Source organism: Amborella trichopoda, chromosome 11, assembly GCF_054954075.1.
Source record: "Amborella trichopoda isolate Santa Cruz 75 chromosome 11, AtrichopodaSantaCruz75HAP2 v2.0, whole genome shotgun sequence".
NCBI classification, from domain to species: Eukaryota; Viridiplantae; Streptophyta; class Magnoliopsida; order Amborellales; family Amborellaceae; genus Amborella; species Amborella trichopoda.
Window position 1 is genome coordinate 47,008,746 of NC_142346.1, and position 20,583 is coordinate 47,029,328.

Here is a 20,583-nt window from a genome sequence, read left to right on the forward strand (position 1 = left end):
AAGTGGAGCCAAAGTTTTAAAGAATTAAGGGACCAGGGCTTGCAATTCAAACCTATTTATTTATGTGCAATTTGTTTTTATTTATTTATGTGCAATTTGTTTTTGACAAATGTTATAATTTTTATTATTGTAAAAGTGATTACAACACGCTTACATCATCCGAAATCAAAAGCCAAGGTAAGTTGACACCCCTTTTAGCTGGAGAGTCTGCCATGGAATTTGCCTTCCTATATCAAATATTCATCCCAAATCATACAATCATGAGTCAGGGGCTTGCTTGACTTACCAAAATTTATTCACTTGTGTGGTTATTTATCTACGGACGAATTTATATTTATGGCATTACACGTGTTCATTACAAACTTAAATATTTAAATTTCATATTTATTGAATACTTTTTATATTTTTGTATAATTTTATGATTTATTCTCCCTCTCTTGGGTCGTTTTTTTTCTTGAATGAAAATGGAGGTCTGAAGGTTACATTATGGTATCTGGCGACCTATGCTTGGAACCCGTTCTAGGTTTTGGTGTTTTACAAAGTGATTTGAAAACTCATGATTATCGATTCGAGAAATCGGTCGAGACCAGTTTCAGGATGGAATAAGTCACTGTCCTTTTATATTGTTCTCTTTTTCAAAGCTTATATAGGATTTTTTAAGGTTTGTTTGAAGTCTTTATTTTTTTTAAATTTTGTTTAATTTATTTTTAAATATTTTTCTAGATCATTTATCAGACCGATCCAAATGAGATCCAAATCATCACTCCAATAATTCGACACAAATTTGTGGGGTAAGCGATCTACCCAACCGATCCGATTCCAAAACATTGGTTTTACAAGTTCGTCAAACCCTGCATCTTATCAAGTTGGGTGACCTTTAGTGTAAATGAATAATAAATCAACTTTGATCCCTAAAAATTGAACATTCCAATAGGGTTGAGTTGCCTGTCTAGCTAAAACTTGAGCTTGAGCAATCATACAAGGTTTGAGGGCTAGTCTTGGGCTGGAGGATCCAATCTTGTTTTATCGTTCCGGGTTGGTATTGGGTGGTTAGGCCGGTACCGATACCTTCTCAAAACTATTGAGTCTGCCAATTCTTTATCCGAATCCGATGATTTGGATCTCGATCAGTGAGTTTTAAAACACTGCCCTTGACCAGGCATGCTAGGACATGTTAGACCAAGGCTATATGCTACCAGTCCGGCCCTGCTTGGCTTGACCAATTGCCAACCTTTGTATGTTACTCCATGGGCAAAAAACATGAGTAGTGGATTCTTTGCTTTATATTTTGGTACACACATGGAACTTTCATAACATGCTTTTCTTCATCTTTTGCCTTTCTTGGTCCCTGAGTTATTCGATGATTTTAAAAAGTGAAAATTAATGGTTTGATGCTTCCCCCAAATGGAAAGCCACGTTATTATTTGTTTTTAATTTGTGAAGTTAGGATATGAAAGCAACAAGGCAGTGATGTATCTATCTGACAAGCGTCTCATAATGTTAAAAACAAAGTGGGAATGTCTCAAATTATTATAAATGGGCAAACCTCCGTACAAAATAATTAAGATCATTCTATTTGATAATGGAATGGTTACTTGTTTTAGTACAATTATTTTAGATTGGACTGGTTATTGGGATTGGACTGGCTACCTAACAAGTGACGGGTCTTATCTGATCAAAAAAATTGGTATAATTGATTTGATAAAAAAAAATTTTAAAAAATAAAAAAATTGTTTAAAAATAAAAATCTATTAGAAAAAAGTTTCTTGACATTATTTAACTAGTCAAATTGGTAAAAACTGGACAGTTTGACAGGTCAAAGGCAATTAAACATGATTTTTAACTGATTTTCAATCAAATCAAATTATTACTTTAGATTAGACTAGCTAAAACATCAATTGGCAATTCGACCAGTCGAATCGGTTGGTCTGAACCAATCTTGATAGCTATGTTTTTGAATTCCACTACACTCGGGTATTTCCGCAAAAAAAATTCCCCCTACTCAGGATTAAGAACTTTGAACCGGAAAAGGCACTTTATTATTGAGCCTTATTTACGATGATAACCTCGGTTGTTAATAACAGGAAACTGCCAAGTAATAAGTTGAGGGCTAGCAACAAAAAATTCGCTTTTTTTTTTTATCATATAACCCAGGATTCTAATTTTCCAATGGAACAATTAGAGGGGTATTCACGTCATCTCTTTCGACCACTTTGATTTGATTTGCGCTATATTACCAAAATACTCATGCTTCCCTAGTCTTGGATGGAGCAATTTGGTCATTTATTATTTAACACTAAACTCGATGATAGAGCAATACAAAAAAATTATAAAAATAAATGAGCTTAGTAATAAGATCATTTTTTTACATAATTTTAATTTGGAGGAATTTTGAGGCTCTTCTCAATGCTTTTCCCTCTCAATCAACTTGATTTGGGGTCCTCAAACCGTTGTTTGGGAAACCGGTCTTGATCGGCTATTTTATCAATTCCCCCCCAATGAGAATCAATCAATTAAAAATATAAAATTTGTAAATAATAGAATTGAAAAATGTGGAAATCGGGCGATACGGCACACAGTTCCCAAACAAAAGTTTTTGTTCACTAAGAGAATTAGTCAGTTCCATATGAATTGAACCCATTCTTGATTAGGGAACCAATTTGATTATTATCAGTTTTCGGTCTGAATTGGGTGATTCTGATCACTAGTTTTTCAAACCCCAAATATATGTATATGTGTGTAATCCTTTTTTTTTTTTTTTTCCTCATTATTTTTAAGAAGGGCAAATATGGTTCATAAACTTATTTTCACAAAAAAAAATCCACTAACATGGAGGTTTTGGCCGAAAATCTTTCCAATTTCAACAAAAATATTTCAAATGGTTTTGAGCTTATCTTGGCCTTTCAAATTTCAGATACTTTCTTCTTAGTTATTTTATTGAGAAATTAAACCCCGATCCATATGAAAAAGCATATGTTCATAATTGTTTTATCGTACAAAAGTTACTTCAGTATTGTCTGTCCACGATCGCCATCCAATCAATTGATGGAGAGACTAGATCCACCCTTTTGGTTAAGGTGGACCTATCCGGTGTCCCACTCGCTCTCCATCACTGTCTATTGGTAGTGAATTAAAAAAAACCGGGTCGGCATGGAATCACCTAATCCGATTTAAGAATATGTCACTCCGTTCAAGTTTTATGTATATATAGGAAAATGGGCAAATCTAAAAAGGAACCAGTGATTCCACAAAATAAAACAATGATTTTATACAATAAAATGACGATCCAAATGGCCGATTCATCGAATCGAAACAGTTTTTGGCCCAGTCGCAGTTCTTTTTACCTGTTCACTGTTTATCCGCACAGTAACATGGCTATCTAGAACATCAATTATCGATATGAACTGGATTTTGGGGTGCTATATCTGGGTCACAGATCCGCTTTTTAAATCATCGGCAATGACTATAGCTTTTTTGCTTTTTTGTGATTTATATTCATATAATATCATAAAATTAGAGCATAATTTGAAGTTTCTAGTTTTCAATGACGTGGTTGCATAAATTGTTTTGCCAAGATTTCATCTAGGTACCTCGCTTAAGGTACTGAATTGGGTGAATTGAACATTTATATTTGGTGCAAGAGCTAACAGCTAGCTAGCAGTTGTATTGAAAATATGATACTTGAGGTGTTTTAAAAGGTTTGATTGCTTTTTATTTTTTAGAATTTGAGCTTAATGAAAATTGCAGATGATCCCTTCGATTTTCCATCTAGTGATTGAGTGTGAAGGTGGCATTTTTATGCCAAAGGTAAATAGTCTCATCGTCTATCGAGATCATATACAATGACGACATTTATTTTTGGTACAAAGACGTGAAGATTATTTAATCATCTTATATGAAATCTGATAGTTCAGGTATATCACAAAGTTTTAGACTATTTTTTTTTTTTATAAATGACCTTGTGAGACTTTTTTACATCGTGTATAAAATCACCATTAAATTTAACACAGCTCTATACCAAATTTAATAACGATCCTTTAAAGTCCTACATATATCTAAGATCTCATAAGATCATACAAAATTTAATGGTAATCCTTTTAAATTTCTAGACGTATATAGGGTTCGTTACTCTTTCTTTTTAACTTCGAACTTGGTCAAAGAATAAACGCGACTTGGTTAGAATAAATGTGACCACCCGATTTCACATCAAGAATCAACAGGACCACCTGATACCAAATCTTCGTGGATCATTTTGTATTTGAAGAGTTTCTTGGACATTGTTTGAGTCATTTTCGAATTTGCAGTTATTAGATTTTGCAGTGGGTATATGAACACAGCCGACTATAAAAAAGTGTTTTATCGGTTGGACAGTTGTAGCCCCCCTCTCTCTCTCTCTAACATTTTCTCTCTCCAGTAAGCCCCTCTCTCTCTAACATTTTTCTCGCCCGTGCGTTGCTTACTCTCTATCTCTCTCTAACATTTTCTCTCTCCAGTAAGCCTCTCTCGCTCTCTAACATTTCCTCTCTCCAGTAAGCCTCTCTCGCTCTCTAACATTTTTCTCGCCAGTGCAGTTGCTTACTCTCTATCTCTCTCTTTAACATTCTCTCTCCCCAGTAAGCCTCTCTCTCTAACATTTTTATCGCGAGTGCCGTTTCCGACTCTCTCTCTCTAAAAAAAATCTTCGTTCTCACGAGTGGTGGCCATTGCTCCAAGACGTTGGCGCTATTTGAGGGGATTTTTCACATCTCTCTCTACATTTGATGGGGATTTTTGGCACCTCTCTCTCTCTCTCTCCTAAGTTGCTAACACGCCTGTAATCTCTGTTTACATTGATGCCTGTAATCTCTGTTCACATTGATCTCCCTCGCTCTAAGCTGCTAAGACGCCTGTACTCTCTCTCTCTCTCTCTCTACTTCACTAAGTTCCTAGCACGCTAAGTCTCTGTTTATACCAAGGAGTGTAAGGGCTAAGTTGCCCTTGTGACCTAAATAGGCCATGGATGACAACATGGAGTTTCAGGAGTGGGAGATACTTCCTGAATCTGAATTGGGTCACCCCAAAAACTCTGATTCCTCCGAGAATCAAAGAAATTCAGCAATCGTGGATGAAGACTCGGAAGGTATGATTAGACCCGATTATTTTGCATATGATTCTGTGCACTTGAACAAAACCAACACAAATGAAGAAATTGCAGTTCCAGATGAGTTGGGTTTCTCTGATATCGGTGTTTCCACATGGGTCGATCCTTGTTTGACCTCTATTTATGCGGCTAGGGAGGGAAAGTTCTCTGGTATGATGGGCTTTGGAAACGAGAATTCGAACACCTCCGGGTCAGAGTCCGGCGATTTCAATGAGGGGAAAGAGGTAGAAGCCTTGGATCCGGGTGGTTTAATGGAAATCAAAGGGGGGTTGGATCCTGGCAATAACTCAAAGGAAAGTGACCCAGATTCAGTCAGTCTTTTGGGGCCTGAAAATGGTTTGGGTTCAAGCTTTAGTCCAAACGAAATTGGGCCTGATTCAATGAGTATTCCAAATAATGATGGTTCAGAATTGGGCTCTGTAATTGAAGAGAGGGAAAAAGATGGTCTGAGTTCTATCAATTGTGGGTCAGATTCCGGTGGGCCAGAGTATGGGGGGATTGGAGAAGTTGGTCGGAATTTGGCAAGTGATAATGTTTCCGGAAATGGGGTAGTGAGAGGAAAGCCATGGTGGAAGTTTCCATTGGAGTTCTTAAAGGTCTGCGTTTTTAGGTTTAGTCCCTTGTGGTCCATCTCTGTAGCTGCTGCTGTTATGGGGTTTGTGATTCTCGGGAGAAGATGGTATAAAATTAAGCGTAAAACTCGCACCCTTCCTCTGCAAATTAGTGTCGAGGATAAGGTAATTTCTTTGAAATCACTGAGGCCTGGTGATGTTTTCTCTGATTGTTTGTTCATTCTTTTATAGAGGTTTTTTTTTTTGTGACGAATTATCTTCTTTCTATTTAGCGTAAAAGAATACCAGATTTTGAGTGATTGCATTTTTTTTTGCCCTTTTTGTATGGTTTAAGTGGAAGTTGCTATTGTTGGAGCATTGAGTTCCTTTTTTTTGTGTTGCCTGTAGTAAGTTGGTTGATTCTTTCTCAATTCTAGCTTCTATGGTTAATGAAAAGGTCTATATTATGATAGGACATGTATCAGTTGAATTAAGTTCTCCATTTGTACCTTGTGTTTTTTATATATATGAGACCATTTACCTTTGATACAAGGTGGTCACAATTCATTACAACTGTTTGATGTGAAACTTGATAGCTTGGATGTGTCACAAAGTTCGAGAAAATTTCTTTTGAAGTTTGATCTTGGAATAGTTGCAGCCACTCACTTAATTTCACATCCAATGGTCAAGATTAATATAACCACCTTGTACAAAGGTATATATATATATATATATATATATATATAGGGAGTTATTGCTGTACGTCCATACAGAAATGGCCCAGATTGACTCTAGGCCATTATGTGGCCGATCTTACGCTCACAGATGTCCGATAGTGCTTGAATTTTAATTTTTCTTGTTCCAATCCAAATCACTTGAAATTTTAATGTGTTCTTCTCATCAAGGCGTACCTAATAAAAATATAAAAAAAATAATTTGCAAAAAATAAATGGACCAAAATACCCCCCGAAATTTTTCGAGGGTATTTTGGTCAATCTATTTTATGTAAATTTTTTTGTTGATATTTTTCGTAGATTCGCTTATTTTTGAAGTACACACTTTTAAAATTTCAAGAGATTTGGATTAGTAGAAAAATAAATTAAAATTCAAACACTATCGAACATCCGTGATTGTCAGATCGGCGCAGATTTAATCTGGGCCGTGGGCGTTCACGGTAGCAGTACGCATCTGGGCACACATGATCTTTTCCCTATGTATATATATATATAGGGAAAAGTCTTAAAAACGCCTATAGGCAAAAATGAATAGTGTTGCGTCGGACCTGCAACGGACGGCGCAATGTCCGCGACACTTCTATGTGAACTCCGTGGCGGTCGTTTGATAAACACCATCTGATTTTTTCGGACAGTGATGAGCCTATAGGCAAAATCATTGTAGCATTTCGCCTATAGCCGTTGCGTATATATATATAGATAAATATCTAGGGGTATGTTATGGATAACTAAAACCTATCAATGGCCTTTGAGATTATTATTTTTATTTTTTTGTATTTCTACCATTGAGAGTATGTTTTGTGAATGCCTTTGGGCACGAATTCATCAGTTTACAAAGATCATCAATATTTCTTGGTGGTCTTCTCATGGTTATCCTTTTACAGTTTTACATGTTGAATAATTTTGTTGCTCTACATTTGAATGGTGAATGATGTTCACTGTGCTATTTGTAAATCAGCATTGTTTGGTACTACTGTAATTCAACTCATCAGAAAAAGCTTAGTACGATCTGAATGACACAAGAAAATATTGTATCAGTATCAATACTAATTGTGGTTGGTAATGGACAAGTTGGTAGTTTATTCTGTCATTGGAGGGTAATATGAATTGAAGTGGTGGATGGAAACTTGAAACTACCAAGACAGGATTATTAGAAATGACGAAACAGCCTCTCCTTGCTGCCATGTGCGGTCTATGTTGTGGAGTTCATGTTGGCCCTGAATTATCAGGGATCCATGTTACCTGTTCTGCAGATGTTCACCTCCACCTTGGCCCATGGCTAGGCTATTAATGATGTTCTTCATGGATATTTTTGTATGTATATATTTATGTTTCCTAACATGCATTTATCAGGGGGTGTTTTAGACATACGGATCCCAATGATAGGCAAAAGATTATTTATCCCTAAGCCACATAATTTTTTTGTGAAGTTCACTTGTATTCCCAAAGCTCACTTACTTGGTTATTGTTAGCTGATTTGTAAAATTATTTCTTCTCTTCCTTAATGTTTGATTTCCCCAGTGTCTTCAGCAAATTAGGTTGGGTTTGGAAAGTGGGAGTACCATGTGGATCTTGTTTTAAAGTTAAAACAGTGAAGATAAAGGAGTACTACGTGGATCAGTCTTATTTTAATTTGGTTGAAGAGAATAAGAAACATTTATCGAGCTTGTGAGAACAACTTGAGACAGGGTAGAAGAAAATGTCATACATGCAAATCTGTGTGTGAACACTACACCCATAAATGTTTCCAAAGTTCTTTTTTGCAAATTACGTCTTTTATTCTGTATATTTGATTTATGGCAAAGCCACTTTCTATCATTATAAGGAAAACCCCAATTGAGATTGTCATTGACAAAACACATTGTTCTGTCCCCAGTCTTTGATGTCTTTAATCTTCCCTTCTAACTTCAATCCATATTGACCTAATAAATACAAAATCGTTCTACTGTGCTTTGTTGTCTGTGATGTTTATGGATTCTTTGGTCCCTCTATTAAATTATCCTTTCATCAATTGGAAAATTACGCTTCTTGAGTTTCCCCCCCAAAAAAAAAAGAAAAAAAAACTACATTTCTTGAGCAGCTCCTATTTTGCTTTAGTTTGTATCTTCCAAGGTCACAATTCCTTTATCCATTCCATACCATTTTCCATCTATGCCACCTATGCGTCAGTTCTAAATGAGACACACACATTTCATCTTGCTTAGGGCGCCGAGCTTTTACTTCATGTGTGTTCCTCATTGATGCGAAATACAAATAAACTACAACTCTTTCCGGGGTAAACTCCTTGCCGACTTTGTTTATTTTGATTCACTATGTGCATCTGATATCTCATGCCTTATACTTGTTCATTTGTGTATTGAGTCATCTTCTCAAAGGAAGAGTTTGATGCACTTAACAAAAATTGTTTCTTGGGATGTATCTGCGTATCTATTTGGGAAGAAAACTAGGTTGTTGTTGATGGATGTACAAAGTGAAGGCAAAAGTATTTGAGTCCTTGGTCGTCTTGATTCCCAAGTCTCATTTGGGCCATTTTCTTAGTGTGATAGTAGTTACTCGAGGTGATTACAGCTCTCACTATTATTACCCATGAAGCCACATGACATGGGAATCTCTGCCATCATGACACAGCATTTTCTCATGAGTATTTACTTGAGTAGGCCTGAATGTAATCACCAAATGGTCTACCACTGTCAGATCCCTTCGGCTTTTCTTGACCTCATGTATTATATGGACTAAAACATGCTTTTACATGATAGTTTAAGATGCTTCTTGCAGCAATTAAATATCTACGTTTATGTTTTTTTGAAACTGTTAAACATCTTCTGTACTGTTTATGTTGCCGATATCGAGCTTACTGGTGATGATCATATAGATATTTCTTTGTTTACATTCTCAGTTCTATACAATTAACACGAGCCATCCATGAGATACTCAGGTCCTGGAGGTAACTTGTGGTTGTTTTATTTCATAGCATCAATGTGCCTGCCCATGGGACTATTGTTTAGCAGGAGAAAGATAGAGATGTTAAGTCAAATCCAAAGTTCGCTACTTAGTTGGTTGATCCTACCTATCACTTATGCCAATCATTATCGACACCATGTTGAGAGGCTACTTTATTTGGCACTCACTTGGCCAAAGATCATACAAGTTTTTGTGGTCAATCAATTTATATCTTTTTATCAGAGGCCACATGTAACGTCAGTCCATCATCATCTGACATGTTGCTTCTTCAAGCAACTATTTCTTATTGTAAAAAATGCAAAATGCAAAATGCACTGTTAGAATCGGAAACAAGCTGAATTTCATTCATTCACTCACACACACATGTATGTATGTGTGTATTTATGGCAAAATAGAAACATACATGAGATATCACACTTTTTGTGTGGGTGATTTAAAAAATTACCTATGATAAAGAAACAAAGTAATTAACTAATCAAAAGAAGAAAAGAAATTTAAAATATATGTACTAATAATAGATACATTACCAAATACATTTTCATGGTCTTAAAACCTGTTGCTGAATCTCAGTACCGTACTATAATGGAACATGGTGGCTATGTGCTTTCCCTCCTTTCAGATAGAGGGGTTCAATTTCAAAGGTTTTACTCAAGACTGTATGCATCAAGTTTGACCGTCGTTTTATCTGATAAAAGTCTTAAACTGTTGTTTTGTCATCACCTAGTTCTCATCATAACTCAGGTTGCTGACTTTTTGACTGGTGCTTTCTCTCAGGGGTGACCAAGTATTTAGTGATCCTACTCTCCTTGGTTGATCTCTATTATTGCAGCTTCCTTTTATCATTGATTGTGTAATTTGGGCCGCTTTTTTCTCTATCCCCTTTCTTCATTTTCTTGTCCATAATTTAGTTGGGTCTTTTATGTTTTCCCGTCCTGATCCGAATCGACTGTTAAGGACTGCTACCTGTTTTTTGTACTAATAATGTCTGCCAATATTTACGTAAAAGAAGTTTCTTTTGGACTTTTTGTTCGCTTTTATATATTTATATACTTCTTTTATATAAGGGAATTGGGCCCACATTTTCCAATTTCTACCTCAATTCATTCAAATCTTTAGGGAAAATGCAGTCTGAATTTTGAGAAGGCATACCCATTGCACCTCTACTGATTAAGCTCGTGAAAGTGGGAAGTTTTGCGGTTGTTTCCCCATTAATGAGCAAACTCAGGAATCAAGCTCATCTTGCTCAGATATGAAATTGAGTGGCTTGGGACTCAGTTGAATAAAATAAACCTTTTAGTCATGAACTTTAGTTGTGATTACTCCTACTAGTCTCGAGTTCCTATCTGATACTGCATTTCCATTCTTTGGAAACAGAACCTCTTAAGGAACTGGTTCGTTCTCTTAGCAACACCATAATTTTTTTTGAAATACGTTCTTCTGATTTGGCACCATGATATGTTAAATATTTTTGGAAAAGAAAAATGAGCAACTTGTAAAAGGAAGATGGTGACCACTTTTTCCTTTTTGTGGACAGGAGCTGAATGTCCTTTATCCAATAAAAGGAGGAATTGGGGTCCTACCACCCCCGGTCCCCATAATTTGTGGATTGGGGTGTCAACACCCCTATGGAAATGAGGTTCTCCCTTTCCATATGGATGAAAAGCAACTGCTAGCTCATCCTCAACCTCTTGAAAAGATGGGCAAGACTCAACCTCTTGAAAAGGTGGGCAAGAGTCTTGCCTCTCCTTTTTCCCTTTTTATTAGAGAGGGTTGGCCCATCTTATGTCTGTAGTTATTATAGGTATGGAAGTGGAAAAACTCATATGGGGATGTAAGGGGAACATGAGACCATCAGGACCCATCTCATTATATTGAGGATAGAAGCTTGGCAGGTCTTGTCATTATAAGGAAAGGTCAATAAAGAGAAACTGCGAGAAGAGTTAAAATCATGGAAGTAGAAAACAGAACATGTTGGTGATGAGCTTTTTATGGATCTGGTCCTTATGGATTAGACACATTCATCCTCAAGTTTCCCATAGAGCTACATGGTAGGGAACAAGGGATAATATAGGGACAATACATCGAAAATTTCTTTGAATAATATGGGGACAATACATCTAAAACTTTTTTGAGGATGTGTCATGACTTGTTTACTGCTTCTTGGCAGTTTGATGTGGTTTATGAGGTTTTATGGATTGTAAAGCAATAGAAATTTGTTGGTGACTCTTGGTTTTTATTGAGGGTATGGCCTTTAATAGAGAAGAATGGAGGAACAAGATTCATGTAGTCGACCCCAAATCATTGGGATAAGGCTTGGGTGATGATGATAATAGCAATAGAAATTTAGTAAGGAAAAAGTTTATATAAGGTCGCAACCTTAAAATGTAGAATTACAGATGCACCTAAAATATACATTGGAGAATGTTGTTTTAATGTTAAAAAAATCATCTAATAGATCATCTCGACATCGAGATGTATAAATATGAAAAAAAATAAAATTGAGTCCCATAAATAGTGCATCTTGCAATACATTATCTAGACCATCTATTTTCAAGATTTCCATATATTTATAGATCTACTTGATTTTAACCATTTTTGAAGTTTTAAATTTTATAATTAGATATAAAATTAAATTTTCGGATAATCTTAAGAATTTTTTATATCAAAATTGCATGTTATGATAAAATTAGGAGGTGCACCTTAATTGGATTGTTTAAGGTTGCAACCTTATAGAAACCACACCCATTTAGTAATCTTGTTTCTCACTTATCTCTTGCTCTCGCATCTCTTGAGAAGTATAGCCTATCAACTGAGATGCTATTTTAATTTGCGCACTCATAAACATTCATGTTTGTGGATTTGCAAATATCATTTTAACTTCCCGAATGCATCTATAACCAAATACACAAAGTTACAAGCTCTCTCTCTCTCTCTCTCTCTCTCTCTTGCCCCCCTCACAAAAAACAACATACATGTCTGTCCTATGCCCTTTACTCATAACTCTCTACCCCCCACCCTCCCACATTGCATGTCTATACATTGCCTCACTCAATTCTCTCTCTCTCTCTCTCTCTCTCTCTCTCTCTCTTCACGACTGTACAATGGCCTCACTTGCAATTGTATATATCACATATACTTACTTATGTATATACATGCTTGTCCACTTAGAAAAACAAGGATGACTTTATTTGGTATATTATTGGTTGGCAAGTTGTTTTATATATTGGATGCGCGCATTAATACATGGTTAGTGTATGTGGCCGATTTCTCGTATGTATGACATGTTGGGTATGCCTTTGGTCATATGCTTCTTTATGTCTCTGTGGCTTGAAGCTTGGAGTGTGGCTTGATGCTTGGAGTTGGGCCCAGACTTGCCAAGGGCCTGAGCCTGAGTCCACAGTTTGACTCGGCCAAGTCAGCAATCCAACTTGGCCGAGCTCTTGTGAAAATTACACAGAAGGCTTAATGCCTTGGGCCGACCTCAGGAGAGTCTTAGGGTTTGGACCTGGCACCCTGCCAGGTCCGAGCGATTCGGGCAAGTCGGAGCCCAAGTCTCATAGTTTTTGGTAACTGGTTTATGTGCATGCATCCAAGCTTTCTATTGTTCCTTTTATGTTAAAAAATTCATTATTTGATGGGATTTTTTGTGTTCATTGCAGAAGAAAGTCTCTAAATTCATGGTTCGTGCTGCTCGTTTCAATGAGGCATTCTCTGTGGTGAGACGTGTGCCGATAGTCCGGTCCTCAATACCCCTTGGTGCTTATCACCAGGGCCTCTGATCTGTGCTTAAAACTGAGGGTTAGGAATAGCGAAGTGTTTTAAGACCATATGAATGTGAGTATTTATAGGTTGAGAGCTCATTGAAAAAAGAAGCATTAAAGGTGGTGATTATATATGTTAATAGTTTCTTTTTAGGATGTTTTACGTATTTGTGTTGATCTTTTGTATTTTATTGTTGAAAACCTCGACTGCATTACTGGCTGCCCTTATGTTTATTAAATTTTTGTTTTCAGCATGTGTAGCTAAGAGAGATTGGTTGAGGGAGAGAGAGAGAGAGTTTTGCAGTTTCTCTGTGAAGCTTCCTATGTCTGAATCTTTGCACTGTTTGTTAGACCAATGTTTAAAAAAAGGGTCTTGGGTTCAACTCACAGGGGGAGATGGGAAACTGTTCTCAAGGTCGAGATCCTAGATTGGTATAGAAGTCTATTCGAGGAAACCATGAAGATATTACGTTGTTATTAAACGATTCTCAATATTAGCACATTGTGGATTGGGACTTTCTGTCAATCTTTGATGATGTTTTTCTCCGAGTGTTTTGCTAGTGAGTTCGATAGAAAAAGTAGCCATCAAATGGGTGCTTATGTGATTCCCAATGTTAGAGCTCAGCTTTGACTATTATTTTGTTTATGGAGAACCCCTATATATAACCATGTATGAATTGAAAGAATTCATGGGGGTACTGCATCATTAATCTTGATCTGCCTCAAAAATCATATTAGATTATTTTCTGATGGGTTCAAGACCAAGTGTGGTGTGCTTATGTACTAAGTATCGCAATTCTCGATGGGCCCAAGACAAGGTCAATCAAATGTCCATGGGGAATGTAGTAAAATTGATCTCAAGTTTTGTTGAGGAGGGTTCAAAATTTTGAAGAAGGTTAATGACAATGTTTACAAATTGAAGCTTCCTAACCATATTCACACTTCTGATGTTTTTAATGTCAAGCTTTTAATTCCATACGGTGGTGATACTTTTGACGACAAGTCATTGAATTTGAAGGCGAATTCTTTTAAGGGGGGAGACTGATGCAATACAAAAGTTACTGCTCTCAAGTATCAAGACAACAGATGAGCTTAAAATTTATAAGAGGAATCGTAAAAGGGCAAATTAATCATTGAGTTTATCATTTTATGTTTTTTATTTATTTCTTGAGTCTTTTTATTTATTTATTTATATTATGTTTTTTATTTATTTCTTGAGTCTTTTTATTTACTTAGAGGCATGAATCGTAATTTTTAAAATCTTTTATAATAAATGGTTATGATAAGATTTGATGGATTGTCATGATAAGTCTTGTCTAGAGTTTTTTTATATAAGAGATGAATAATGTTGTGGATTTTTTTTCAAAGTGTAGAGCGACAAGTGATCTTTTTATTAATCTTTGATTGTTTGGTAATTTTCTCTAATTTTGGATGTTCCGTAGGTCTTCTTTACAAAAAAAACCCTAGCTTAAGTTACTAGGTCTGCGCCGATGTGGGACCTGAAAACTTTGGCACCTGTAATGGTTTTCAGCTGGAATCTCCAGGCTCCTGGATCCTTTCCGACCCACTGATGCCGAGTTGATGAATTTTGGAAGAATGGTTGGGATTTCCACAGTAGTTCTGTTCAAACTCGATCTACAAATAGTGGTCGATATTAGAATTATGGCACACAAGAGAGAGAGAGAGAGGGGGAAGAGAGAGAGTGAGTGTGAGTGGGGAAGAGAGAGGGGAAGGGGGAGTACGTTGTGTGTGAAAGAGACAGAAGGTCCAGTCTTTGACTGGTTGGTTAGATATTTATTGATATGAGCAGTTTGTGGTTTTGCTAATGGAGGGGGAATATAGTTCAGTGTTTCTAGGGAGAGAATCGACATGAAGTGAGCTTGATGAAATTACACAATATCCTATGCAAGCCTGCTCATTAGGCTGTAAGGTGCTCCCTTGTTTGGGACAGGGTGAGTCCCCATACACGGATTTCAAATTTTGTATTGGGGAAGTGGTCATATTCTCTCGTTTTTAAAAGTGGCCTCTCTCTCTCTCTCTCTCTCTTGATTCTCTCTTTTTAAAAGTGGCATCTCTTTCTCCCACAGCCAAACATAAGGCTTTATGATGGAGATGGAACCATTGATTATCTATTATTATTATTATTATTATTATTATTATTTTTATCTGAGACGCTTATATATTTTTGTTGTGAAAAGGAAGTACGAATCATATGTTTTTAAGATTTATAATAAGGCAATTGTACCGAATCATGAAGTAAAGACGGTAGTATCAGTGAAAGATGTCTTCTTGACAAGTGTATTTGCTAACATATTGGTTTCTCGATAGATATGAAAAATGGTCTATCTGCAATATGAGAGTTTATGTAGGCAATTAATTGCTATTGCGTGAAAATTTCATGGAGTTCCGAAGTGCCCTCGAATAGCGTTTACGAGTAATGATGAATTACTTTTAATTTGGTTGGGACATAAAGATCATATATTTATCACTTTATAATAGGACAATTGTGTTAAATCATGAAATAAAGATGGTAGCATCAAAGAAAAATGTTTTCTTAGCAAATGTATATATGCTACTATATCGGCCTCTCAATAGATGTGGGAAATGGTCTACTTACGATGTGAGAGGCTATGTCAATTTAGATGGGAAAACAATCAAGTTCAATGGCCTGATCAACGCCTACCTTTAAAGAGGAGTGGAGTTTTGAAGTAAAGATAAAAGGTTAAACCCAAATTTTTCCTTTTTTTAGGGTTTGAAGGTTTTTTTTTTTTTTTTGGTAAGTCAATGTGGAAGATATGCCCCAGCTTGTTCTTTCAAGTAGATTAGGAGTTTGCTTTTCGAAGGCGATAATGATCGGAATAGAAACCGCATCATGGTGATTAGGTGTGTGGTTTACTAATTAACTACGAAAAAAATCTATATAAGGTTGTGGTTATAAACAATCAAACTAAGACTAACCTAAGGAATTCACTATAAGAAGTTGTTTCAATACCAAAAAGACCTCAAATCCGATAATCTCAACCTTAAATAGATAAAAAAAAAAAAACTATCCAATAAAGGATCATTAGATTCCTTTAAAATGACATCTTTATATAAAGGTAGATGCTCTCATTATGTACATTTCCTTGATTGAAATGTAACTATACAACTTCCCAACTTTTCTCTCTCCCCTTTGTGATCGCTCTCTTTTCTCTCTCTCTCCTCCTTGTACGGATCTTTATCTTAGAAAAGACTAATCCCTCTCTCCATCTTTTTACAATGGAAGCGACCGACCTGTACTGAAAACTCCCTCTCTTCTCCAATGAAAGGGACTATACTTTAAATTATTGCCACCTGCTAGGATAAGCCTATCATCTCTTCCAAAAAACGAAGGGAAAATATGGCTATCACACATTGGACACAAAAATTCAGCTAAGAATACCTGTTAGACAGAAAAAGACAGATTGCCACTTATCCGTCACGCCCTTTCTTATTTTGGTTTGGTTTTCTATCCTCTCTCTCTCTTCCATTTTCAACTTGGTTTTACTCTTTCGCTCTCCTCTACTTTCAACTTGGTTTCTCTCTTCTCTCTCTTCAACTTGGTTCTGCTCTCTCTCTCTCTCTCTTCCATTTTCAATTTGGTTTTACTCTCTTTCCTCTACTTTCAACTTGGTTTTACTCTCTCTTCAACTTGGTTTTGCTCTCTCTCTCTCTCTCTCTCTCTCTCTCTTCTTAAAGTTTTATATATCTCCAACGAAATTTATTGGCCTCTTAGATACCAAGCCTAGGCCTCTGAAACTCTATCGGAGGGTCTTCCCAGCGCTCCAGGCTTACATGGAATCATCAAACAATTCCACCCCAAAAAAAGGTATGAAAAATGTTTTGATTAGCAGTACCATTTCAAGAAAAAAAAACATTTCAAAAAAATATTTTTAAGAGTAGATATTATAATAATAATAATAATAAGTAGTAATGGGAACAACATTAATTTTAGTCTAAATCATTTTCAGCCAAACAAAATTTACCAAAAATAAAAATAAGAGGAATTTCAAGTACAACAAAAGAATTTGGTGGGAATAAAATGGGGCATGAAATAATTAGATTTGAAGAAGTTTATTTACTGGGAGTGAGTTGTAAGATTGACATTGATTTGTGGCTTTATGTTGAAGGAGATAATGGGAGTTGGTGCGAGAGAGAAGATAATTTGAGTGAAGTGGAGAAGGAGATGTCACCAGAAGAGCAGGATCTCATACACAGGCTGCACCAGCTTCTAGGGGATAGGTCTACGTTCAACTTTCATCTTACTATTCTTTTTTCATTTTGGATTCTTGAGGGATGCAAATTTAATATTGATGATCTCTGTCTCTTTTTTTTGAGAGGGATATTGATGATCTCTCTCTCACACAAATTAAAGGGTGGCCTCACACTGTGCCCTATATGGAACAAGGACTCTCTCTGTCTCTCACAAAGTGGTGGCTGCACTCTCTGCCATCCATAGAACTAGGTCTCTCTGTGTCTCCATAGAACTAGCACTCTCTCTCTCTCTCTCTCTCTCTATATATATATATATATATATATATATATATATATATATATATATATATATAAAAAAGCTCCCTTCAGCCCATGGGCTCATGGAACAGTGTAAGCCCAACGGCCCAGATTGAATCTGGACTGATCCAATTATCACAATTGTATTCTGTAATTGGATTTTAATTTTTTTTCTACAAATCTAAATTATTTGAAATTTGGAGCGTCTATTATTCAAGAATAGTTGAATCTAATAAAAATATCAAAAAAATAATTCCCATAAATTAAATTCACCAAAATACGCCCAAAATTTTTTGGAGGTATTTAAGTTAATTTATTTTATGTAAATTATTTTTTAATATTTTTTTACGTGCACCTTTATGAGAAGAGTTTATGCTCCAAATTTTATATTCATATGATTTGTATAAAAAAAACTAAAAATAAAATACATTGAGATGTCGGATCTAAGATCAAACAGCGAGTGGCTCTCTTCATCAAAATTGGATGGCTGGATGGTAGGGGAAGCATAGATCTTCTATGATGTAAGAGAAGTATAGAAACCTTTCCATATATATATATATATATATATGGATATGGTGCTCCATCATCTAAGAGAGAGCTACACTGCAAGTTCAATTCAGTTTCTATATTATTATTATTTTTACTGGGTGTTGTTTGCATAAGGTTGCAACCTTAAACAATTAATTTAAGGTGCACCTCCAAACTTTGTCACGAGATTCAATTTTCGTGTCGAAAATTTTAGGATATTGTGAGAATCTATTTTTATCTCTAATTACAAAATTTTAAATCTAAAAAATGGTTCAAATCAAGTAGATCTATAAACGCATGAAGATCTTCAAAATAGGCGGTCTTGATAATGTGTTACAAGACGTACTATTTTTACGACTTGAAATCTTTTTTTTTTCTCCATATCCACATATCGCGATGTCGAAATGATCATTTTGATGTTTTCCCAACATCAATACAACCTTTCCTTGTACCTTAATTCTACATTTTAAAGTGTCAACCTTATATAATTTTTTTTTTTTTTTAATGGAAAATGTCCTTGCTGTGCTTCTCTCTCTGGTGTTCCATCTTTTAGGAGAGCTACATTTCAATTCCACTTCAATTTCTAGTTTTTCTTTATTCATGGAGAATACCTTGAATGTGAAAAATAAAAGGAAAGTTTGGTATTAAACAAGTCATGCTTACAATGCATCAACTCTTGAATTCTTATCTCTCTCTCTCTCCAGGTGGAGTTTAATATCTGGAAGGCTCCCAAATAGACAAGCAGCAGAAGTGGAGAGGTACTGGATGATGAGAAAGAAACAAAAAGAGTTGGGCAAAAGAATCTTCAAGCCAATTTGTCATAGACTGAGGCCTCCTCCAAGAAAGGGTTAAAGAGACATGGTTTAAAATAATAAAGACTTGGTGGTTCCCAAGCAATGGTGGCTTTTCTGTTGTTCTTGTTTCTCTATGAGAGTCTTCTGATCTCAGTGCTTGGAAAAACCTGGTTTATAAATTCTCCAAGTCTTTTAACTTTCATTTAAACCTCTCTCTCAATTACTATAAATTACTAGCATTTCACACTAAAATCCAAATATAAGCTACATTTTGAAAGGTTAAGACCTATGTAACATGAACATCTGCATCTATCGTTTTGGCACATAGCATACAATGTGCAACAGCTGTGTCAGATGCTTGACAAATTTAAAAACTTTTTTCTTTATCAATGGCACAACCACTCACACTCACACAGGTTTGTGAGTGTTGCAGGTGTCTAATGTAGTGACCTTAAAAACTAATACAACTAAACACATATATACATGAAACACATATGCCAGACTTGTGTAGTGGATATTAAAAATAATTTTTAATGTGCAACAGCTGTGTCAGATACTTGACAAATTTAAAAACTTTTTTCTTTATCAATGGCACAACCACTCACACTCACACAGGTTTGTGAGTGTTGCAGGTGTCTAATGTAGTGACCTTAAAAACTAATACAACTAAACACATATATACATGAAACACATATGCCAGACTTGTGTAGTGGATATTAAAAATAATTTTTAATGTGCAACAGCTGTGTCAGATACTTGACAAATTTAAACACTTTTTTCTTTATCAATGGCACAACCACTCACACTCACACAGGTTTGTGAGTGTTGCAGGTGTCTAATGTAGTGACCTTAAAAACTAATACAACTAAACACATATATACATGAAACACATATGCCAGACTTGTGTAGTGGGGTGCACCTACAAAAAAATATTAAAAATAAATTTTGATAAAATATAATAATCAAAATACCCCTTGAAACGGTTAACGGTATTTTGATCATTTTATTTTATTAAGAATATTTTTTTGGTATATTTTTAACATATACAGATTTAATAGAGGATTGGACACCCAAAATTTGGTTTTAAAATATTTTATATAAAAAAATAAAAATAAAATAATATAGAGATATGACATTGTGATTGAGACCATCTTAACTCTCCATTCAGAATGGATGGTTAGATAAAGGGTTGTACATAGGTTTTATGCTGAAGGAGAAGCATAGAAAACATGCCCTTCCTTTATTGAGATGCAACACACAGTTTTAGGGGTACAAGTTTCCGACTCTCTAATCCATTAGTATACCAATAATGTAAATTCACAGCACACCAAACCCCTCTCTCTCTCAATTACACTGAACACACCGAACCTATCTCTCTCATACAAACATACATTCTGAACAAGAGAGAACTTTTACTAATAACTAGGGGAGGCAACGGGTGGGCCAGGCCCTGCCCAGCCCAAGAAAACTAGAACCTATGCCATTAAATGTAGCCTGAGTGTAGGCTTGGGACAGGATTGGGCCAGGGCAGGCCTAGCCCGACCTTTTTTTCCTCTATACTTTTCCTTTATTTTTCTTTAATTT

At 35.7% G+C, this 20,583-nt stretch overlaps 1 protein-coding gene and 1 long non-coding RNA gene across 2 annotated transcripts; both read left to right on the top strand.

The window, feature by feature from the left end:
* Positions 1-4,753: 4,753 nt before the first annotated feature.
* Positions 4,754-13,401, top strand: LOC148779963 (uncharacterized). Its single transcript, XM_088851119.1, has 2 exons — positions 4,754-5,877; positions 13,046-13,401. The coding sequence occupies exons 1-2, from the start codon at positions 4,996-4,998 to the stop codon at positions 13,163-13,165; spliced, it is 1,002 nt and encodes a 333-aa protein (XP_088707245.1). The 5' UTR covers positions 4,754-4,995; the 3' UTR covers positions 13,166-13,401.
* A 3,001-nt stretch (positions 13,402-16,402) lies between these two features.
* LOC148779964 (uncharacterized) lies at positions 16,403-19,207 on the top strand. Its single transcript, XR_016043766.1, has 3 exons — positions 16,403-16,994; positions 17,296-17,407; positions 18,910-19,207. It is a non-coding gene; the product is annotated as an uncharacterized LOC148779964 (long non-coding RNA).
* The last annotated feature ends 1,376 nt before the right edge of the window (positions 19,208-20,583 follow it).